Here is a 25,305-nt window from a genome sequence, read left to right on the forward strand (position 1 = left end):
TGAAGATGTCTGTTCGTGATGGGTCTTGATACACTGACACCAGCCTCAGTCCTTGTGAAGCTCTCCCAAGTTCTTGAATCAACTTTTCTTGACAATCCTCTCAAGACTGCGGCCATCCCTGTTGCTTGTGCACCTTTTCCAACCACCCTCTTCAGCAATGACCTTTTGTGGCTTACCCTCCTTGTGGAGGGCATCAGTGATCATCTTCTGGACAACAGTGGGTGGTAAAAGAGAGCAACTGGACTTGCTTGAAGATTCTTGAAGACGTTTCACCTCTCATCTGAAAGGCTTCTTCAGTTCTGTCTGACTGGTAGGGAGTATCAGGTATTTATCCTCTCATGGATGAAAAGCTCATCTAAGGTGTCGTTGAGTCATCCTGTTGGTGTGGGTCACTGGGGGCTGAATGTGAATGGCCTCGAGAGTCGTTAGGGTGATCAATGGATTGCCCGTTAAGGTGATCAATGGAATGCTGATTCTCTCTGTCCTCCTGTGAGCCACTGACTACGTTTACATGCACATCCAAGTCGAGCTGCTGTCGGTAATCGAGCGGAAGGTCCCAGTAGGGGTGCCAGAGAAATCCAATCCTACATGCATAGTGTTTAAATCGAGCTATTGTTATGAGGTGCATTGTGCACCCGAGCCACAGGTGGCGCTACACGCCCCATCGTGTTGGTACACTTCTGGTTGTTGTCATGAAGAAGAGCTATTCAAGAGTATAAACAAAGTGACTACAGGCGGAAATTAGCATGCACTGCTATAACCTGGTACAGACATCTGTCCTTACCACAAGGATAATGTTTAATTTGTACACTGTCCCTTTTAAAAATAAAATAAACTCTAAACTCTAAGAAGAGTGTTTGTAGTTTGTATGTACGAACAGAAGTGTTCCTAATAAAGTGGGCGGCTAAGGTGAAGTGTCATGCCGACCGAGGCTGTTTTTTTATTTCGACACAATTCACAGCTATGCAACAGCTGTACAGATGTATTTGGTGATACAGTAAGTGAGCTAAATTTTAACAGTGCAAACAATGCCACAAAAAGAAAAGATTCATGCCGTTGTCATGATTCGTTGTCATGCCGACCGAGGCTGTTGTGTTTCCCTTGTGGTCTTGTCACTTCCGGAAGGGGCAGTGCTGAAGTAAGTAGCTCGAATACGTAGCTCAATAGGGTATACATGCACTAACTAGCTCGGCAGAAATTGCATAAACTAGGTCGTGTAGCTCGATTCCAAGAAATCAAGTTCGGTTCAATTTCAGCCGAATTAAGGTGTATACATGGCATTTTGAACTTCGATTTCAGTCGAGCAACGGCAGAAATTCGATTCTCTCTATGTGCATGTAAACGTAGTGACTGAAAACAGCTGGGTTTTGGTGGGCATTCAGTTGTCTGGGAAGTGTGCCAAGGACTGCATTGTAGGTGGCTGATAAATTATGTCTTAGACCCCCACCTCTGTTCAGTGATGGCCGTTCCAGGTTGACAAAAATGGCTTCTTTAACTCCTCGCTCATACCAACGATCCTCTCTGGCTAAAATGCGTACGTTGGAATCCTGAAATGAGTGTCCTTTGTTGTTAAGATGAAGGTAGACAGCAGAGTCCTGGCCTGAGGAACTGGCTCTCCTGTGTTGAGCCATACGCCTGTGAAGCGGTTGCTTGGTTTCACCAATATACGAGTCCGTGCATTCCTCACTGCACTGAATTGCATACACCACGTTGTCCTGTTTGTGTCTGGGTATTCTGTCCTTAGGGTGGACCAATTTCTGCTTCAGGGTGTTACTGGGTCTGAAACGTACCGGAATGTTGTGTTTGTAGAAGATCCTCCTGAGTTTCTCAGATAGACCAGAAATGTAGGGAATGACAATGTTCTTGCGTTTGTTCCTGTTATCCTCCTTGTCCGTTATGTTCCTTTTCCTGCTCTTGAAGAAAGACCAGTTGGGATACCCACAGTTCTGAAGTGCTTTCCTGATGTGATTCTGCTCCTTCTCTTTTCCCTCTACAGTTGTAGGGATGTTCTGAGCCCTGTGTTGCAAGGTCCTAATGACCCCCAATTTGTGTTCCAGTGGGTGGTGCGAATCGAAGAGTAGGTACTGGTCCGTGTGTGTGGGTTTCCGGTAGACCTCGATGCTAAGGCTTCTGTCTTGTCTAATGTGTACATCACAATCCAAGAAGGCTAGATTATTCCCACTTACGTCCTCCCGAGTGAAATTGATGTTGATATCCACTGCATTGATGTGTTTAGAGAAGGCTTCCACTTCATGGGCTTTGATTTTAACCTAGGTGTCATCCACGTATCTGAGCCAGTGGCTGGGAGCAACTCCTGAAAAAGTGGTCAAAGCTTTATGTTCCACTTCCTCCATGTAAAGATTGGCCACAATAGGGGACACCGGTGAGCCCATGGCACATCCATGCTTCTGTCTGTAGAAACTTTCATTAAACTGGAAATAAGTGGTAGTCAGGCAGAGGTCAAGCAGGGTGCAAATCTGGTCCGTGGTGAGGTTCGTTCTGTCCAGTAAGGTGTTGTCTTGAAGGAGTCGTTTTCTAACAGATTCAACTGCTTCTGTGGTGGGAATGCAGGTGAAAAGAGAAGTGACGTCATAAGGAACCATGGTTTCATCTAAGTCCAGTTTGAGGTCTGCAACTTTAGTAGCAAAATCTTGGGAGTTTTTGACGTGATGTAGCGTATTCCCAACAAGAGGAGCCAGGATGGTGGCTAGGTGTTTGGCAATGTTATAGGTGACAGAGTTTATACTGCTGATGATAGGTCTGAGTGGAGCTCCTTCCTTGTGAATCTTGGGGAGTCCGTATATGAGAGGAACGGCTTCCCCGGGGTACAATCTGTAGTACAGAGATCGGTTGATGGCTTGGTCCTTTTCTAGTTGTTGCAGGCAGCTAACAACTTTCTTTTTGTAACAACTGGTGGGGTCCCGCCTTAAGGTTTCATAGGTGGTTGTGTCGCTGAGGAGACTGGTCATCTTTGAGTGGTAGTCCGCTGTGTTTAGCACCACTGTGCATCTCCCTTTGTCAGCAGGAAGGATGGTGATGTCCCGGTCTCTTTGAAGCAATGTAAGAGCCCTCCTTTCTTGGCTGGTGAGGTTGGAGGGGAGTGCTTTTGCACCGGACAGAGCAGCTGATACCTTCAGTCTAAGTTGTTCTGCCTCTGTGTTGGTCAGGTTGTTGTTTCTGATGGCTGACTCTGTGGCTGTGATGAGATCTACCACTGGTATCCGCTCTGGTGAAACTGCAAAGTTACAGTTGAACTCAAAATTATTAGCCCCCCTTGTGGAATTGAACATAATTCTTGATTTCTCCATGAAAATGACCATTGACAACAAATGTTTTTATTCTTGAAATAAATGCACTATGAAGACATTGTCCAACAAGTTTCATTACGATATCTTATTATCACACTGAGTTTCAACCAAAAACAGCAAAAGTGAGATGTTCAAAATTATTAGCCCCCTGACCATTAGTAGTCAATTGTGTACCCTTTTTGACCCACAACTGACAACAACCTCTTGGAATAGTTTTTCACTAGGTTGGCACAGGTCTCCTGAGGAATTTTGGCCCATTCCTCCATTGCAAACTGTTCCAACTGGCCCAAATTGGATGGTTTTCGTGCATGGACGTTCTTTTTCAGCACTTGCCACAGGTTTTCTATTGGATTGAGATCTGGGCTCTGTGCAGGCCACTGTATGACGTTGGTCTTGGTATCCTTGAAGTATTGCTGGACTATTTTAGATGTATGCTTTGGGTCGTTATCTTGCTGGAAGACCCAACGACGACCTAAGCGCAAAGTGAGAGCAGACTTCTGCATGTTTTCCTTCAGTATTTTTAGGTAATCTTCCTTTTTCATGGTGCCATGCACCCGAACCAGACTGCCTGTACCTGAGGCTGCAAAACAGCCCCACAGCATGATGCTGCCACCACCATGTTTAACTGTGGGAACTGTGTTCACAGGGTTGAAGGCCTCTCCCTTTCTTCGCCATACATAGGCAATGTCCATATGCCCAAACAGCTCCAATTTCGTCTCATCTGACCAAAGCACAGACTTCCAAAACTCATCTTTCTTCTTCAAGTACTCACGGGCAAACTTTAGTCGGGCTTTGATGTGACGATGTTTTAGTAAGGGGGTTCTTCTGGGACGATAGCCCCGAAGCCCATTCCGATGAAGAGCCCTCACAACAGTGTGCCTTGACACACAAACTCCAGAAGAGGCCAGGTCAGCAACAATTTCCTTTGCAGATGTACGGGGCTCTTTACAGACATCTCTGACAATTTTTCTTTCCAGAGTTCTTGAGATCTTACACTTGCGTCCACGACCAGGTTTGTTCTTGACCGAATTTGTCTCCTTGTACTTGGCAATGATGCACCGAACTGCAGTTCTGGAGACTGTAAACCTCTTCGAAATGGCAGTGTAGCCTTGGCCCTTGTCATGAGCCTCCACAATCTTTTGTCGGAGTTCAAGACTTATTTCTTTAGTCTTCGGCATTGTGACAAATAGTAATCCTCCTCATTCATTCAAATGCCCTGTTCCTTGGAGTCCTTTTAAACTGTTGAATGGAGCCAACTGACTACAGGTGTTGCTAGGAAGCCAATTGATTGCACAGGTGTTGTTTAAAAGCTGATTGGTTAATTAACTGTGTTTTAAAAGCAAGAATCCACATGGGGGCTAATATTTTTGACCAACTCATTTTTACCATATTTCATATAAAGACAGCCTAAAACTAATTTCATATTCCAAAATGCACCACAAACATCTGAATAGTACTGGTGATTGTTTGTGTATATCAATTTTTATCAATGCTTTAAACATTTGGAGGATATTTGGGAAAATGTTCCAAAATTTAAGGGGGGCTAATAATTTTGAGTTCAACTGTAAGTCCCTTGGATAAAACATCTTTCTCTGGTTGGGTGAGTACCCTGTCAGATAAGTTCTTCACCCATTTCTCTTCTATGTCCGGTTGTGTAACCTGGTCAGATTTCTTCCTCCAAGTCAGCACTTCTGTCTTCCTGGAGGAGGTGGTTTTAGACAGCAATGTTTGGAATTTGCGTATCTGTCGTTCCTTGCCTTTGGTATGTTGTGAAATCTGTGCCTTCTCCGCGAAATCAGAGACTCATTCCAAAACTTCACTGGGAAGAAGTACTGCCAACTCTTCAAAAATCATTTCAGTCTTGTTCTGGAGAGCATCGATGGTGAAATGTACTTGTCTCACTCTCTCGTTAAGAAGCTGCTTCTGGGCTTTCTGTAGGATCATTTCAGCTCTGTGTCCTTTGACCATTGAATGCAGGCGTAGGCTAGTGGGGATAATGTTGGATTGTCGGCATCTCAGGTTGAAACGCAGGTGGTTCCTGTAGTCTGCCAGTTTTCTGGAAGTCCTCTCATAGGTTGTCCTTCTGGACAACAGTCAAGTCAGCAGTCTTCCCCATGATTGTGGTTGTGTGTACTGAACTAGACCGAGAGATACACTGTGTTCATACTGTTTTACTCAAACTCGAAATGAAATATTCGAATATTTTGAGATTTTTTTTTTAATGTTTTTGTACTATATGCCATACTGATTAAAATTAAAAGAGAAAAATGGTTGAAACATTTTAGTTTGTGTAATGAGTCTACAATGTATAACATTTTCACTTTCTTAAATAACTGATGGAAAATATTGAACTTTTTCACAATATTCTAATTTTTTGAGATGCACTAGTATATGAGACCAATGCCCATCTATCTTGAAAAGTTTCATGAAGATTGGTCCAGCTGTTTTCCCGTAATGTTGCTAAGAAAAAAACAAACAAAGAAACCCCACCGAAAACAATACCTTGCCCCCTGGTGGACTCCGTTCCGGGCGAGGTCTCATCTCATCTCATTATCTCTAGCCGCTTTATCCTTCTACAGGGTCGCAGGCAAGCTGGAGCCTATCCCAGCTGACTACGGGTGAAAGGCGGGGTACACCCTGGATAAGTCGCCAGGTCATCACAGGGCTGACACATAGACACAGACAACCATTCACACTCACATTCACACCTACGGTCAATTTAGAGTCACCAGTTAACCTAACCTGCATGTCTTTGGACTGTGGGGGAAACCGGAGCACCCGGAGGAAACCCACGCGGACACGGGGAGAACATGCAAACTCCACACAGAAAGGCCCTCGCCGGCCCCGGGGCTCGAACCCGGGACCTTCTTGCTGTGAGGCGACAGTGCTAACCACTACACCACCGTGCCGCCCTCCGGGCGAGGTCATAATAAGAAAAAGAAGAATTATTCACTCATTTATTTGAACATAACACCACTATTCAAAAGCAAGCCATGTTGTGTTAGTTGTATTTATTTCCTCCCATAGAACACATTTCTGTTAAAATTGCCACGAGAATCCAGTCGACGACATTTTTCTGCTACAAAATGTAAAATAAATAAAATAAAAAATTGTGCACCCACAGAACTCGACATGAACTTTCAGACAAGCAGCGAGATTTTTCACTCGTCCTGACCATAAACTTTTATTCACCATGTATTTACTAGTCCAGTGAAAGTGTTTAACAAAGTTTATCAAAAAGCAGGTATAGTTATGATCATCATTATGCTTTAATTATTCATAATTTTTTCAGTAAAACTCAAACTTTGACTAACAATAAGCAAAAACGATCCAATGCCCCATTACGGTGCGTGTTTTGTTCTAACCCATTACCTGATCTGCGGTTTTTAGAGTTCAACTCACCCAAATTCAAAGCTTCTGGAGGGAAAAAAAAAAAAGTTAAATCTTGATTAATCCAGCAAAACGTGAAGTATAAATTAATTTAAAGAAAACGAGTTGGACATGATAAGGGTGACAATCATCTTGTGAATGAAAAACCGTGAGTGAGTTCGGAACGGTCGTAAAATTCCCACAAAATATTTAACCACATTTGTGACGGTTAATGTGAACCATACAAAAGAAAAATACAATAAAATGTCTGAACGAAATGAACGGAAGACTCACCACAGATATTTATTTTATTGAGGTATTTGATCACCATTTCTCTGATTTCGATGAAGTCTAATAATCTAGATATTACAACGTGGTTAATTTTACACACGCACCTGCTGTACTCGGCTTCCCTGGAGCTTCGTAAACAATAACACGGCCGGATCACTGACGGGATTGAACTAGTTTTGTTGAAACGTTACTTTATTGATGTAACTCTTGAATAATTACTATAAAAATGGTGACTTTTTACAAATGTTCAACTCGTCCCGTCAGACAGGCAGATGCGGATTTGACTTGTCCGGACCAAACATTTGGTTGTCTCGGACAGTCGGACTACCGTTAAGGCCGAGCTCTGGGTCACTTTCAGAATAAATGTTTGACAAATCAAACCAACAATTCTTTTATTTCCTCAAAAATATACTTCGTCTCTGGTGCTGAAAAAAAAAATTAACAATTAAATATTTAACACACAAAAATTGTAAGCATATTTCATTGCTAACTCAGATGTGTTACATTAAAGCAAGATGATGCAAAGTTTTAAAAGAAACCACTAATTCATAACCAGTGGCTTATGACATTTTAACTAGTTTTGCTCACTAGGAGTTGATGCAGTGAGGATAGTTTTAGGCTCTAGACAGGTGGTTTAAGGTGTAAACCTTCAATAATAACCTACAGAACAAATCCCTGATCCTTGGAAAGAGTTTCCAGCCCTCAGTCAAAACCCCTGGCTCTGCTTCCTTATCTACACCGTCACTGATCTATACACATTGTAACAGAGATAAGAGGGCGTAATTGCGGTTTAGCGGAGATCCGGTGTATTTAAAGATGTCCGTCAGCGGTATGGGACAGTGTAATGAAGTGAAATGAGCTGTGACAGAGTCCTAACTGCTGTTTTTACCTGGAGAAAACAAACAGTAACACAGGAAGGATGAGGCCGTGTTTAGGAGATTGCTGGATCGAGGATGCGTTTGAAACAACAGCATGTGCATCATCACACCATACCTTATGTACAGAATGATAATTTAAAAAAAAAACAGAACGTCAAGGATGTAGTATCTCATCTGGCCTGCCATCAAAACCACCATTATGACCAAAACATCAAACAGAGCTGAAACGTGACGATGTGAGAGAGGACCGACCTCCACGACAAACTGTTTCCAACAAGAAAATCAGGAAAGGAATACATTTTTTTTTCCCCAGAGAAGATCGACCCAAAACATCACTCAGAACTGAATTTGCATGATAAGAGAGGAGATACAATTCTAGTCAGAAGTTGACCTGATTACAAATTTGTTCGCAATAAATTGACAATACCGTGACCAGGCGTTGTGCAGAAGGTCGAGTTCTTTCAAGTAAAACAATCAGAAACTGAAATCCACTGAGGACTGAAGGAGGGAGGAGGCACGATTGAACTGAAAATAAACTAAGTTTTAAAAACAGGAAAATCAACAACCAACCAATCAAGTTTTGTTCCTCATGTGAAGATCAACCCAAAACATCGATCAGAACTGATATCAGATGATAAATGAATTGCGAGAGGAGATACAATTCTACTGAGAGGCCTGGAAAATTTATTAATTTGTCCTAATTAGTAACTCGTTAGCAAAACACAACTCGTTGACAAAACAACGACCAAGTTTTGTGCGCAGTGATGAGTTCTTTCAAACAAAACAATTGGAACGGAAATCCATGGAGAATCGACGGACGAGATACGATTGAACTGAATTGTGGACGACGGACGATACGCCATGGCAACAGCTCACAGCCAGATGAGTTAATAACAGGGTCACGCTGTTATAGGAAAATAATCAATCAATCAATCAATGACAGAGTGATGCGACGCAGCTCTGATGCGAAGCAGAGATACAGTGACCACGCTAAAAAAGTTTCACTGGATTTACTTAGTTCAAATGCATAAAAGGGTTCCGCGTGAACCAATTTTTCATACAGCCAACATATACGGTACCAGTCAAAAGTTTGGACACCCCTACTCTACTCATTCGTAGGTTTTTCCGTATTGTGACTACATTGTAGAACCACACTGAAGACATCAGAACTACGAAATAATTCCATCTATGTAGATGTTATGTCGTAAAGAAAAAAAAATACATATATGTGTGTGTTTGATATTTTAGATTCTTGAAAGTATCCAGCGTTTACCTTGATGACACTTTGTACACTACTAGCATTATCTTAACCAGCTTCCTGATTTAGTCACCTGGAATGCTTTTCAGTTAACAGGTGTGTCTCATCAAAAGTTAATTAGCGGACGAGTTTCTTGCCTTCTTAATGCGTTTGAGATCAAACAGTAAACCATAAACATACTACAGTGGTGCTTGAAAGTTTGTGAACCCTTTAGAATTTTCTAAATTTTTGCATAAATATGACCTAAAACACCAGATTTTCACACAAGTCTTAAAAGTAGATAAAGAGAACCCAGTTAAACAAATGAGACAAAAAATATTATACTTGGTCATTTATTTATTGAGGAAAATGATCCAATATTACATATCTGTGAGTGGCAAAAGTATGTGAACCTCTAGGATGAGCAGTTAATTTGAAGGTGAAATTAGAGTCAGGTGTTTTCAATCAATGGGATGACAATCAGGTGTGAGTGGGCACCCTGTTTTATTTAAAGAACAGGGATCTATCAAAGTCTGATCTTCACAACACATGTTTGTGGAAGTGTATCATGGCACGAACAAAGGAGATTTCTGAGGACCTCGGAAAAAGCGTTGTTGATGCTCGTCAGGCTGGAAAAGGTTACAAAACCATCTCTAAAGAGTTTGGACTCCACCAATCCACAGTCAGACAGATTGTGTACAAATGGAGGGAATTCAAGACCATCGTTACCCTCGCCAGGAGTGGTCGACCAACAAAGATCACTCCAAGAGCAAGGCATGTAATAGTCGGCAAGGTCACAAAGGACCCCAGGGTAACTTCTAAGCAACTGAAGGCCTCTCTCACATTGGCTAATGTTAATGTTCATGAGTCCACCATCAGGAGAACACTGAACAACAAATGGTGTGCATGGCAGGGTTGCAAGGAGAAAGCCACTGCTCTCCAAAAAGAACATTGCTGCTCGTCTGCAGTTTGCTAAAGATCACGTGGACAAGCCAGATGGCTTTTGGAAAAATGTTTTGTGGACGGATGAGACCAAAATAGAACTTTTTGTTTTAAATGAGAAGCGTTATGTTTGGAGAAAGGAAAACACTGCATTACAGCAGAAGAACCTTATCCCACCTGTGAAACATGGTGGTGGTAGATCATGGTTTGGGCCCGTTTTGCTGCATCTGGGCCAGGACGGCTTGCCATCATTGATGGAACAATGAATTCTGAATTATACCAGCGAATTCTAAAGGAAAATGTCAGGACATCTGTCCATGAACTGAATCTCAAGAGAAGGTGGGTCATGCAGCAAGACAACGACCCTCAGCACACAAGTCGTTCTACCAAAGAATGGTTAAAGAAGAATAAAGTTAATGTTTTGGAATGGCCAAGTCAAAGTCCTGACCTTAATCCAATTGAAATGTTGTGGAAGGACCTGAAGCAAGGGGTTCATGTGAGGAAACCCACCAACATCCCAGAGTTGAAGCTGTTCTGTACGGAGGAATGGGCTAAAATTCCTCCGAGCCGGTGTGCAGGACTGATCAACAGTTACCGCAAACGTTTAGTTGCAGTTATTGCTGCACAAGGGGGTCACACCAGATACTGAAAGCAAAGGTTCACATACTTTTGCCACTCACAGATATGTAATATTGGATCATTTTCCTCAATAAATAAATGACCAAGTATAATATTTTTGCCTCATTTGTTTAACTGGGTTCTCTTTATCTACTTTTAGGACTTGTGTGAAAATCTGATGTTGTTTTAGGTCATACGTATGCAGAAATATAGAAAATTCTAAAAAGGGTTCACAAACTTTCAAGCACCATTGTATAAGTAAATAACCCTATTCAACACCACAACTGTAGTAATCCGTACAGTATTATGTCAAGAACCGAATAACTAAGTAAAGAGAAAAGACATCCATTATTACTTTAAGACATGAAGTGACTTTTAATTTAAAAAAAAAAAACAAAAAAAACACTGAATTAGATAGAAAGTGTATCCAAACTTTTGACCGGTTCTGTACTTTCAGAACCCTGAATAAAATCTAACTCTGTGCTCTGACTTGAACTGAGGCTCAAACTCGAGTTGCTGGCGTTCCGGAACAGCCACGTTACCGCTGTGTGATTCTACCACACGGATTAACCGCTTTAATCCACAATCATCTCCCACCATCCTCACGAGATCTCAGAACGTTACTGGTTTATGTCAAAATTACGTGACTTGATCACACTGACGCTACATAATGCAATCTAATAATTAGAAATTATGTTTCATATAAATAATGAAATCACATTTTGATGAAAAACTCATTATTAACTGAGCGCGAGGTCTTTACGGGAAAATATCAGACCGAGATCCATACAAAAAGACCTCGGTCTTATATTTTGCCATAAAGTCTGAGCAAGCGATGTTAATAAGGAGTTTATTATATGGCTTTTCTTTATTTCTAAGATTAAAATAGACGGTCATTATAAGGAAGCGTGACGCTGCTTTCAGTCATGTCATATTTGTAACGTGGCTGAGTCACGCATGCAGAATAAACAGCTAGCGGCTTCAAAACTGAATTTGTCAGCAGTTAGCGGTTTCTGAGTGCTTTTCGTTACTCATTTCTCGAATAACTCCGTGACTCGTTGTCTTTCGGACGCTTTTGATTTCCAATAAATCTTTTTTTTTGTCGTTTTATTTTTGTTTTTTGCAACATCAGAAGCCGGCGCCTTGGAAAGAAAGTCCGTAATCGCCCACGGGCATTACAGGAAAATTCTGCCTGCCAAGGAACCAATCAGAACGGACAATTTTCCAGGAAGTAGCTTGTGCCATATAATAATTTTATGTTCTCTTAATTCTGACCGGTTTGTTGAGGAACACTACGCTCTCAGGACTTACTCTTTGGTGGCCAAGGTTTGGGCTTCCAGTCAGTCTTGGGTCGTACCGTGATCTCTGTCAGGCGGTCGGTAAAACGAGTGCTGTCTGTAGACACCGTCCTGTAAGCCTGCAAATAAAGCAAAACATGTTACACAATCAAGTAAAGCTGCTTTTCATACTCACAGGCCTGAAACTATGAAGAACTTACATAAGCCATGGCAGCCACTAACGCTCCACCGCAGAATACTACGTAAAACAGGTTCTCTCCGGTTCCACCAGGAACCGAGGACATGAGCCTCCGAGGAACGACTGCAGAAAAAAAAAAGTTTTTAAAACAAAAACAGGTGCTGCTTGGGCTTAATTGTATAGACCAATGGTTATAGATCCCTTCGCAGTAAACGTCATTCATACGTAAGAGGAAATTGCGCACGCAGCCTGGACTCAAAGACTCAGCAATGCCTAGTTGTTGTGTTGTCGGGTGTCAGAATCGTAGCAGTGATGGGGTTAAAATGTACAGAATTCCAGCAGGATCTCACCCATTCCAAAAAAAAATCGCCAACGTCTATGACTACAAGCCATCAAACGTGTAGACTGGGATGAAAGCACTATCAAAAATGCGTGGGTTTGCAGCGCCCACTTCATCACAGGTAAGATCAGGCTATTTATTAAATCTTTCTTTTTTATTCTTTCCAGTCTTCGTTTATTGATGTAGCAAAATACTTTGGTAACGTTTGTCTGATTAGCTGGTCATAGTGACACAATGTAATGAATATTGTTAGCATGTTAACTTAGCTTTGCATGCAATTTTGTTTGTAGGAGAGGTCTCGCTTGACTCAAGCAGTCCAGATTTTGTGCCATCATTATTTGTGTTTGCCGAAAATCACAATTTTAAAGCAAGGATGGAAAGGTAAAATTGTGTGTCCTCACTCTAAATGCCAACTTACCGTACGCTGACTGCTCTAACCTAGCTCCCGCCCCGTTCAGTTTCATTTCTGCTCTCTACCTCTCGCTTTTTACGCAGCTCTGATTTCTCTTAGCTGCACTCTTTACACTATCATTCCTTTCATGCCGTTACCTCCTGCAAATTGCTGTTTAGTGTTGGTATTTGCTGTTGTAGCTAAAGCCACATTGCCATCACATCACTGGCATAATTTGATCAAAACAAAATGAATATGAATGTCCCATTGTTAATCAAGTTGTACATGCCCGCACATAACAATCATATGCGTCTAAAGCAGGGGTCACCAAACTACGGCCCGCGGGCCAGATCCGGCCCGCCACCCCCCTTTGACCGGCCCCCAGCCCCTCTGCCCCCCATCACTTGAACTGGCCCTATGAGGCAATCCCCAAAAGTGGTCATGGCCTATTTTTTTAAATTGCTTTTTGGCAAATAATAACATGTCTGCATCTTGTATTTTGTTGATTTTATCAATTAAAATTGATATTTAGTTATAAAATGAACTATTCATATTTTCCGAATTTTCATCATATGCTCGCGATCAAGCAGTGACGGGCAGCGCATGCGCAGAGAACTGTCAGTGTTCAGGACCGCAAAATGGCGAGCGGTAAGCGAAAAGCTGACAGAGAGTGCAGAGTTTTTAAAGAACAGTGGACCACCGATTATTTTTTCGTTCAGTGTAAGGACCGTGCAGTTTATCTTGTATGTAAAGAAAGTGTGCCAGTTTTCAAAGAATATAATCTGCGTCGTCACTATGAAACCCGCCACAAAGAGTATGCTAGTTTGCGAGGGCAAACAAGAGAAGACAGGATTCGGAGGATGAAATGCGGACTGGCTGCACAACAGAATGGATTCCTTCGCCAAACCCAGATCAACCAGGCTGCTGTCCGAGCTAGCTATAAGGTAGCTCACCTACTAGCTACCCATGGAAAGCCGTTTACTGATGGGGACTTTGTTAAAGTATGCATGCTTGCTGTGGCCGAGGAGGTGTGTCCCGACAAGAAGGATGCGCTCAATGCGGTGAGTCTCTCCACACCTACTATGACCAGGCGAACCGAAGATCTGGGGGACAACGTGTATGACCAGCTGAATGAGAGAGCGTCAGAATTCGAGTTTTTTGCTTTGGCCATGGATGAGAGCAATGACGTGCAGGACACAGCACAACTGCTGTGATCTATTGCTCATATTATTATAATTTCACTGTTTTTTAAAATGTATTTATTTTATAGGCCTATTTATTTGACCTTTATTAAGTGCTACATACAATTATTATTTATATTATTAATAATATCAACAGGCCTACCTACAATTTATAATTTTCCACTCACCTTTGCCAGTGTCAATCACCTCAAATAGGCAGATGTTTCTTACCTTGACAGCTTTGATGTTATTTTTATTAGAAAATAAATAAATGGAATATCAGTGGTATTTCAAATTAAAACAAAGTGTGAAGACTTGATTACTACTTTTGCAAACCACTAGTAAAGATAAACAAATATGTGCCAGGAATCAAGTGTTGATCTAGTAGTGTGGATATAGTAGTGGGGATGGCCGTGCCAGGCTAGTAATCTCTACTACACAATGAGGCCTGCTGGTGGTCATATTTGTCTGGGTCATACAATTCTATGTGATATAGCTGACCCGACCCCGGCCCCCATCACAGTCAGGAACGACAATGTGGCCCCCAGAGAAAAAAGTTTGGTGACCCCTGGTCTAAAGACTTGTAGGCACGAAGTTTTTCGTGGGTGTACACTGAAGTCTTGTCAATAAGGTACGAGTATATATCTGGCCATTGTATACCAGGGAACTTGCTAACATCGTCCGTCCACTCTTTAATTAAATGCGGATCCGGTAGGTGATGTCCACTTGTTACAGTTAACTTATTTATGTAGCATTCTCGATCTTGTAACGACAATTGTTTGGCATAATCTGACAGCTCATAATGCCGGTCTATGGGCAGCGCCATTGTTTCTGAGTCCAGGCTGCGCGCGCATCCTGGCAACGGTCGGTTTGTTTACAAACGTGCGAAGGGGTCTATAGATGTTCTCAGAAGCTAAATGAATCACATCAGCTCTTGCAAAAGATCAACAAAGGCTTTTCTGTGCTTTTTAATGGATGACAAAATCATTTGCACCAAAAGCAAAGGTTCATCCAATAATCCTTACATGAATACGTAAGTATATCAAGAAGTAAGTCCTTTGTATCATCTCAGCAGAACAGCGTCATGACCGCCATGCTGCATTAAAGACAGAGTGCAGCAAGAACCATGTGTGAGGTGGTCCAGAAAACCCATCAAATGTTGCTATGGCTACATTATACAACAAAAACAGCCGAAAAATAACAAAAAATTTTGGTTTGACCAAAATTGAGCTTTTCTGCCAATATCTTTTGTATATAGTATAATCAAAGAACTGATGCAACTATCCAAGACATGTTTGGTGTCCAACATTTGCTTCATTTTTCTTCCCCAAATCTTCATGTACTTCCCACAAATGACCTCATTAATCTCCATCATCTCATCTCATTATCTCTAGCCGCTTTATCCTTCTCCAGGGTCGCAGGCAAGCTGGAGCCTATCCCAGCTGACTACGGGCGAAAGGCGGGGTACACCCTGGACAAGTCGCCAGGTCATCACAGGGCTGACACATAGACACAGACAACCATTCACACTCACATTCACACCTACGCTCAATTTAGAGTCACCAGTTAACCTAACCTGCATGTCTTTGGACTGTGGGGGAAACCGGAGCACCCGGAGGAAACCCACGCGGACACGGGGAGAACATGCAAACTCCGCACAGAAAGGCCCTCGCCGGCCCAGGGGCTCGAACCCAGGACCTTCTTGCTGTGAGGCGACAGCGCTAACCACTACACCACCGTGCCGCCTAATCTCCATCACCACATTTGTAAACTATTTCTCCACTCCTTGATTGCCTCCACCAAGGAGATCATGTTTTCAGTGTGGTTTGTTTGTCGGTAAGCAGGATTGTTCAAAACCTACCAATCTCATTTCCATAAAACTTGGGAGAAGGTTCTAGCATGGGCCAAGGAAGAACCCGTTAAATTTCTGAAAAAAATCTGAGTCACAAGGCGGGTCCACGGATTTATTTTCCCTGTCGCTAATGTTGCAAGATACAGCATTCACCATCCATCTTATTCCAATCCTGTATAAGGCAGGCTTGTAGTACTCGAGTCCGACTCGTGCCTTAATTTTAAGGACTCATGACTTGACTTGAGCACTGATGACTCGGACTCGTGCATTAACTGCATTCAGACTTGTAAATTGGAGACGAGGACTCAGATTTTATCTTTATTTTTTGTAACATGCTGTAATAATTTGGCATATTTATATCTATACTAATTTCGTGCAAGAGAATGCACATTCACCTGTTCAGATGTCATGTTCAGGAACGAACTAACGTTAATGGCATTAAAATGTCTGCAGAGAACGCCGCTAGGATTGTCCGCTTTGCTTCTACAGACTTCTCGTGCAGTGGGAAAAAAATGCACTGTTGTGTGTTCCATATGTAGAAGAACTATCGAGGAGACGACGAGGACAACCTCGAACTTCAATAGTCATTTGGCAAGACTCCACCCAGAGAAGGAAGTGACACGCTATGTTCATTGCTCTGTTGATAGTGGGTGGGGCTTGCTTGCTGAGTGATGAACTAGCTAGTGTTAACCCTCTCTCATGTTATTTGCCTTGTTGATAGTGGGCGGGGCTTGCTGAGCGATGAACAAGCTTTTTATCTGTAGCCTGTTAACTAAAATGGCGCAGTCGAGCAGGAACGTTAGTCCGACACAGTAGCAGAGACACTTTCACATAAAGGCAGCAACAGCCACCATCAAATGGTGCGGATGGAGTCTTGTTCTCAGACTCGACTTGAAATTTTCTTGAATGACTCGGACTTGAACACTGGGGACTCGAGACTGGACTCGAGACTGGACTCGAGGTTTAGTGACTCGACTACAACACTGGTAGACAGCAATAACCTTCATTAGTGACAAAACATAGCCAATGTAGAAACATGATGACTCCATAGCACAATCCACATTCATGAGTGCCAGTAATCCTCTGGGATAGACATATAAGCACATAATTCTAATAATTTTGGAAATAATATCCAGACATATAACGTGATTGGATAATACAAACAAAACCCTCAACCCCCAACTACAGCCTGCGTTCTTTACGTTTCCAGTTTAGTTAAAATAAAATTAGCCCGCAGTGACCTGGCTTTCAGTTAGAAAGCACTTTCAGAAGCGTGTCCTGATCCACTTCTTGCTTTTATACTTGTCCATAAATAAGGAAGTAAGTTATACAAAAGATATTGAAATACATACAATCCCTGTGTCCGAAATCACTCACTCGTTCACTACTCCCTATATAGGGAATTACTGTATAGAGGACTATACAGTGAGCTCATTGGTAAAATGAAAAAAAAAAAGAAGCTTTTGGACACTACGCCGTCGCACTGGTATTTACGTCATTACTGTTAAACAATTAAAACCTGCCACATCAGGCGGCTTTTCAAAATAAACACGCATGTATTTTTGTGATAAATCCATATTATACTGAGCGTATTTCCCACATTAATAAATACAAAGTACCTGCATCTTTCGGTTCTTTTAAATCAAGGCCGAATACTTTCTTCTTTGCCGCTGCCTTTTCTCATTTCATCTCATTATCTCTAGCCGCTTTATCCTTCTACAGGGTCGCAGGCAAGCTGGAGCCTATCCCAGCTGACTACGGGCGAAAGGCGGGGTACACCCTGGACAAGTCGCCAGGTCATCACAGGGCTGACACATAGACACAGACAACCATTCACACTCACATTCACACCTACGGTCAATTTAGAGTCACCAGTTAACCTAACCTGCATGTCTTTGGACTGTGGGGGAAACCGGAGCACCCGGAGGAAACCCACGTGGACACGGGGAGAACATGCAAACTCCGCACAGAAAGGCCCTCGACGGCCACGGGGCTCGAACCCAGGACCTTCTTGCTGTGAGGCGACAGCGCTAACCACTACACCACCGCGCCGCCCGCCGCTGCCTTTTATTAAATCAAATTTGAGACTTTTAATTTGATTTCTTTCAGTGCGACCGCAATGCATGATGGGATATATTGCTTTGGTTAGTGACCATCGGTTGTACACTACTTTTCGTGATGCATTGTGGGATACTTTGAGCGCATTACTGTATATAGGGTGTAATAATCCTCACTATCATTTCGGACAGCACTACAAAATGGCGTCCTCACTATATAGTGCCCTATATAGTGAGTAGGGAGCGATTTCAGACACAGGGAATACCTCTGAGGAAAAAGTCTATTGTAACAAAATCTATCACAATAGCGATGTTGTATTTAAATAATACTGGCTGACTTTTTTCATGGTATATCAGATATACAGTGGTGCTTGAAAGTTTGTGAACCCTTTAGAATCGTCTATATTTCTGCATAAATATGATCTAAAACATCAGATTTTCACACAAGTCCTAAAAGTAGATAAAGAGAACCCAGTTAAACAAATGAGACAAAATTATTATACTTGGTCATTTATTTATTGAGGAAAATGATCCAATATTACATATCTGGGAGTGGCAAAAGTATGTGAACCTTTGCTTTCAGTATCTGGTGTGACCCCCTTGTGCAGCAATAACTGCAACTAAACGTTTGCGGTAACTGTTGATCAGTCCTGCACACCGGCTTGGAGGAATTTTAGCCCATTCCTCTGTACAGAACAGCTTCAACTCTGGGATGTTGGTGGGTTTCCTCACATGAACTGCTCGCTTCAGGTCCTTCCACAACATTTCCATTGGATTAAGGTCAGGACTTGGCCATTCCAAAACATTAACTTTATTCTTCTTTAACCATTCTTTGGTAGAACAACTTGTGTGCTTAGGGTTGTTGTCTTGCTGCATGACCCACCTTCTCTTGAGATTCAGTTCATGGACAGATGTCCTGACATTTTCCTTTAGAATTCGCTGGTATAATTCAGAATTCATTGTTCCATCAATGATGGCAAGTCGTCCTGGCCCAGATGCAGCAAAACAGGCCCAAACCATGATACTACCACCACCATGTTTCACAGATGGGATAAGGTTCTTATGCTGGAATGCAGTGTTTTCCTTTCTCCAAACATAACGCTTCTCATTTAAACCAAAAAGTTATATTTGTTCTCATCCATCCACAAAACATTTTTCCAAAAGCCGTCTGGCTTGTCCACGTGATCTTTAGCAAACTGCAGACGAGCAGCAATGTTCTTTTTGAACAGCAGTGGCTTTCTCCTTGCAACCCTGCCATGCACACCATTGTTGTTCAGTGTTCTCCTGATGGTGGACTCATGAACATTAACATTAGCCAATGTGAGAGAGGCCTACAGTTGCTTAGAAGTTACCCTGGGGTCCTTTGTGACCTTACCAACTATTACACGCCTTGCTCTTGGAGTGATCTTTGTTGGTTGACCACTCCTGGAGAGGGTAACAATGGTCTTGAATTCCCTCCATTTGTACACAATCTGTCTGACTGTGGATTGGTGGAGTCCAAACTCTTTAGAGATGGTTTTGTAACCTTTTCCAGCCTGATGAGCATCAACAGCACTTTTTCTGAGGTCCTCAGAAATCTCCTTTGTTCGTGCCATGATACACTTCCACAAACATGTGTTGTGAAGATCAGACTTTGATAGATCCCTGTTCTTTAAATAAAACAGGGTGCCCACTCACACCTGATTGTCATCCCATTGATTGAAAACAGCTGACTCTAATTTCACCTTCAAATTAACTGCTCATCCTAGAGGTTCACATACTTTTGCCACTCACAGATATGTAATATTGGATCATTTTCCTCAATAAATAAATGACCAAGTATAATATTTTTGTCTCATTTGTTTAACTGGGTTCTCTTTATCTACTTTTAGGACTTGTGTGAAAATCTGATGATGTTTTAGGTCATATTTATGCAGAAATATAGAAATTTCTAAACGGTTCACAAACTTTCAAGCACCACTGTATTCCATTCAGCTAGCACGATATCGAACAAGTCGAAGACGAATGTGACGTCATGTTGTCTTGACAACCGTGCAATATCGTAAACCATATTCAATGCTCATTCTGCATTGGGTAGAGTGACGTAATACACGTAGGATAATCGATATGCTAACAATACTGCATGCTATCGAACCAAATGAATGAAACCCGCTCGAAGGGAATAGAACACGTGTTTTTATTCCATCGAAAAAGTGTCCTGTATGTGTAATAATTCATCATATTGCCCAGCTCTATACATAAGATTTATTTATAACAGGTTAATCTGTTAATCTTTCAGGAGTCAAAGGGTTCTCGAACCTCCCCCCATCCAAGCACACACACACAGTACATGTTTGTCTAAGACCTGGCATGTGGTGACAGATTAAACCAACAGCTTTCTTTCTGATGAAACACCGAGTCCTGCTATCAGTGCTTTCCAAAGTTCTTTTGCTGTACCAGTTCTCCCAGCGTGGACGTTTCAAATGTTAAACTGGCCAGTTGTTTTTGTGGGGATGTTCTAATGCTAGTCAATGATAAGCGGTGATGAGGGAATTTAATCAGAAGGTTAATGTAACGTAAACACCCCTAGAAAATGAATAACGAACTTGATTACACCGTCTAAGTTATATTTAAGAGATAATGTACAGCGAGCTGGTCATTATTATGAAATAAACCCTGTAGGGTGTATAATACCCCGCTTATGACACAGCTACTTTCTAAAGAGACCAGCACTTTGAAACACATTGATTTGAAAATTTTTTTCTGCTAATGATCCACTCCATACTAACATACCTGACCAATCAGAATTGAGTATGCAAATGAGCCGTGTAATAAGAAATCAAACAAAACAGAGTGTTCTATTTTCAGAAAATAAACAAAACACCTGATGAGAAACTTCTACAGTCCTAACGTGTTCTATTCTTCTTCCACGACAGCAATTTACCATCATTTACAATTTTTTTTCAATAATTTCTTACAGAAAGTCAAGCTGCACTTTTTAGTCTCTTTGGCCCTGTCCACACAGCAACGGATTCAGGTGACTCTGATACAATTGCTTATCGTTTAGGCCTGGCGTCCACACGGCACCGGTGTTTTGGGTGCCCAAAACGCAATCTTTTTGAGAACGGGTTCCAGAGTGGAAAGATCTGGCAACGTTGCCGTTGTGAAGTTGTCTGGATGAGTAGAACGGATTTGTTTACGATGACGTCACAACCACATGACTGTGAGTGCTTCATGCCGGGTAGAAGTGTAACGAACTCGATGCGAGTTGTCAACAAATACTATAACTTGGTTCATGAAACGCGCTTACAAAATATTTTCACTGTGAATATTTATTGTGTAATGGTGCAAAGAGAGAGAGAGAGAGAGAGAGAGAGAGAGACTCTGCCCTTAGGGCAGAGTCAATCCCGCCAGCAAAAATAGGTAAAAAAAGGAGCGATCTCACCTCTTCAGATGTTGGTTTAAGTCCTACAATACATTCCTCAAAAAGGGCGTAGAAGAGCAAATTAATCCATCAAAGTGTAGCATTCAATTTATTCCGGACCATTAAAAACGCCGCCTTCCACGTAGAATCATACGTCATCCTCGCCGCCATATTGGATAGGTCAAAGCGGAGAATAAAGATTCATGTGCTGCGTTTAACTGTACCAACAGGTTTACCGTCCAAACGAGATCACATGGGATTACCTTTCACAGGTGAGAAACAACAAATTAATCCATCAACGTGTAGCATTCAATTTATTCCAGACCATTAAAGACGCCGCCTTCCGCGTAGAATCATACGTCATCCTCGCCGCCATATTGGATAGGTCAAAGCGGAGAATAAAGATTAGCTGCGTTTAACTGTACCAACAGGTTTGCCGTCCAAACGAGATCACATGGGATTACCTTTCACAGGTGAGACTGGAAAAATACTTTTCATTGTATTTGGTTATTATAATGTAATTTTACAAACAGATTTTCCTGACTTTGTGGCTAATATGAAGTCTCACGCATAATAGTTTATGCGCATGCGTCCTTACTTCTTCTATTGTTCTGGTGTCTCCGAAGGGACCGTCTTACAGCGCCCCTAGAGGTGTGGCATGTGTATTGCATCGTTTTCAGCAAGCGTTGCGTTGCCATATGGACCTGATATTTTACTGATCGTTGCTCATTTGGACGTGATATATTTTTAAATAACATCTCGTTGCCGTTGTCGTGTGGATGTAGCCTTTATAGTTACATTCTGGGTGTGATTTGCTGGGGGGGATGGTGGGGATCATCCCCCCCTCTGGTTTTTATCTCTGCTGAAAAAAAATCCTCGGGGACAAAACCCCGTCAATAAAACAAACAAACCAAAAAAAAAAAGTTGACATGACAGGCATGTTGTGACACAGTTTTCTATGGTCTATATTGCACTCGCTTTCAAAATGACCCGAAGTGGCAGCTTTGATGTTCACGAACGTCCCCAGCAAATAGATACATTGTAGATAATAACAATATCCAGAGTGTGAACGTGGATTTAGCGCCATGAATCACATCCTTATTGATGAGCGCAACAGAATGAATGTATCCACACTGACAGCCTTCTTTTCCTCGCTGTCAATGGGCCAGACGTGCGTTCCTTCCCTGCTGAGAAATTCGCAGAAATGTGGATTAAAGAAGGGCGAAACACGGCGGATAGCGCACCGACGGGAAAGCAGAAAAGGCCACATGAATTGCGCCATCAGAGCAAACTGTTCATTTAGTATTCATGTATTTTAGTGATTTTTGAGTCACTGTCCATTTAATCCGGAGGGAGAGAAACATCACAGCAACGCGACAAGCAATGCGAACTTTGTTGTGTGTTAGTGTTCGTGTATTTAGTCAGAGAGATAGGAAGATGAATTTACTATCTCTGGTTTAGTGTTTGTTTTCATTTAGTGTTATTCATTTGATATCATTGGATGTTATTGAGCTGTTAGCCTATTGCTACCTTAATTTTGTGACGTTTCATGATTAAAAAAAAACATCCCCCCTTCTGGTTTTTTGACAAATCGCACCCTGGTTACATTCAATGTTGCTCAACATCTGCGAAAACACCTAGGCTATCACTTCCTTCACTCGACTCTTTTTGTCTCTCTCTTGAGGTTAACAGGACAAAAATCTCGCCTGTCACTTTACCGGGAAACTGGAAAGCATAGAATAACAAAATAATCTGTTCTAAAGACTATCCTGGGGTGGAAAACGTATTTTACAAAACACTGACACTGGAGACTCCTTCCTGATAAAACAAGCTGTTAGTATAGAAATGAACCAGCGCATTAATATAAATCTGTGATTTGAATTACAGCCCGAACTACAGCCTTGTCAAATTAATCAATGCATTCTGACCAATCAGGATCGAGAATAGTGCAGATTGGTTACATGGCTAATTTACATATTCTATCCTATCTTTGCTAACTTTCTATATCCATCCATCCATCCATTATCTGTAGCCGCTTATCCTGTGCAGGGTCACAGGCAAGCTGGAGCCTATCCCAGCTGACTACGGGCGAGAGGCGGGGTACACCCTGGACAAGTCGCCAGGTCATCACAGGGCTGACACATAGACACAGACAACCATTCACACTCACATTCACACCTACGCTCAATTTAGAGTCACCAGTTAACCTAACCTGCATGTCTTTGGACTGTGGGGGAAACCGGAGCACCCGGAGGAAACCCACGCGGACACGGGGAGAACATGCAAACTCCGCACAGAAAGGCCCTCGCCGGCCCCAGGGCTCGAACCCGGACCTTCTTGCTGTGAGGCGACAGCGCTAACCACTACACCACCGTGCCGCCCAACTTTCTATAATAATTTATTTCATGCAAATTAACATTTAAATATGATCAAATGTACAATTCAGACATTAATAAATGCCTAAATTACGAAATATTCTTATATATCTGTATTGAAAAAAATAAACAACAAAGTAAACAATAATGACATGCACCAAGTTGTCAGAAGACATTTTAAAAGCTGACTGGGTTTATAAAAGGTTGGTTTCCAGATGGTTGAATTTAAAACACACTTATACGTTTCACACTCACACACCCATAAGGAGCCATTTTTTCCAGCCATGTCCTCCCCAGTGCCCTCCCAGGTCTAATGAAGGTCATAAATGTAATATCCCACCAAATCACCAAAGCAAATTCCTTGTAGTATGTGAACATACTTGGCAAGAAACTTAACTCTGGTTCTGATTCAGGCCATTCTGCCTGAACTCCAATTAAAAACACAACACTATTTCATCCACCGATACTTTATGTATTAATCCTGCTTAAATAAATAAATATCTTATTAATACATTAACAAGCATGCAGCTCTTGCAAACTGACCAGTGATCTGACCTTCATCTCCCCTTTCCATGCATGCACAGTTGCACACACACAGTGTTTGCTTTTACTTAAACAAACCCAAAAACTTCACTTTCCACATTTACTACATGCACTATTATTATTATTATTATTATTATTATTTTAGATGCTACTACAGTATAATGACAACCTTATGATGTCATACAGCCATAAATGCATGTTATTCCTCACCCTCTCTGTGCAGGATTGCACTGTGTGTGATGGAGTGTCTGGCAAAAGGAGAAAATCTCTGCAAAGCTACCCGGCACGGATACATCCCTTTTTCTTTCTACAACCACAGGAGGAGGAAAGCAGAGAAGAACAGCCAGCAGATGCACCAGCTCAGGACTAAACCAGTGGCAAGAGACCTGAGCTCTATAGTAAAGGGGGTGTGATGATAGCAGTCCTGATGAGTCGGCTCTTTGAACCGGCTCTTTTAGGTGACTCAGAGTCGACTCATATACAAGAGAGGTTCATTACGATCTAATTGAATCGAAACTCTTCACTAAAACGCAGGAGTGCATAAAAATGTATAAAAAAAACATGCACTGGTTAGAAAATCGTATTTTACCTTGGTTATATTTTTTTAAAAAATGGTCACGAACCTGTTGGGAGGCCAAAGAGTCGGCACTTTTTCGTGAGCCGAGCCAAATGATCTGATCTGACGCACGACGTCATGACGTCACGATCGTCCCGGAAGTGGAGTCTTCATTCTTTTTAGTTTTATTTTAATAGACTTTTAAAAATAAAATATTTATTGTATCCATAATTTGTGCTGTATTTTGTAATTTTTTTTTCCTGAACCGTATCGTGATATTTTTAACACATCCCATAAACATTTGCTCTGCTCATCTTTGCTAAGTAGCAAGTTAGCTCACTGTCTTTGGCAGGATATTACTGACCAAAATGGAGAGTCTCTCTAGATTAATTTATCCTGCGTATTCCCTCCCTATTTCAAAAAGAATGATAAAAAACATTTAATAGATTAAACTTTAACTTCATTTGGAAGAACAAATGTCACTAGAC

The 25,305-nt window shown here is 41.8% G+C and overlaps 1 protein-coding gene across 1 annotated transcript in view; it reads right to left on the reverse strand.

Moving 5' to 3' along the window:
• Nucleotides 1-24,653, reverse strand: part of mgarpa (mitochondria localized glutamic acid rich protein a) — a 40,860-nt gene extending 16,207 nt beyond the window's left edge. The window contains exons 1-3 of the mRNA XM_060926833.1: nt 24,472-24,653; nt 12,142-12,242; nt 11,955-12,060 (exon numbers count right to left, since the gene is read on the reverse strand). Coding sequence (XP_060782816.1) covers nt 11,955-12,060; nt 12,142-12,242; nt 24,472-24,556 — 292 coding nt within the window. The 5' untranslated portion in view covers nt 24,557-24,653. The remainder of the gene's footprint in view (nt 1-11,954; nt 12,061-12,141; nt 12,243-24,471) is intronic.
• Nucleotides 24,654-25,305: the final 652 nt, after the last annotated feature.

Source organism: Neoarius graeffei, chromosome 8, assembly GCF_027579695.1.
Source record: "Neoarius graeffei isolate fNeoGra1 chromosome 8, fNeoGra1.pri, whole genome shotgun sequence".
Classification (NCBI taxonomy): domain Eukaryota; kingdom Metazoa; phylum Chordata; class Actinopteri; order Siluriformes; family Ariidae; genus Neoarius; species Neoarius graeffei.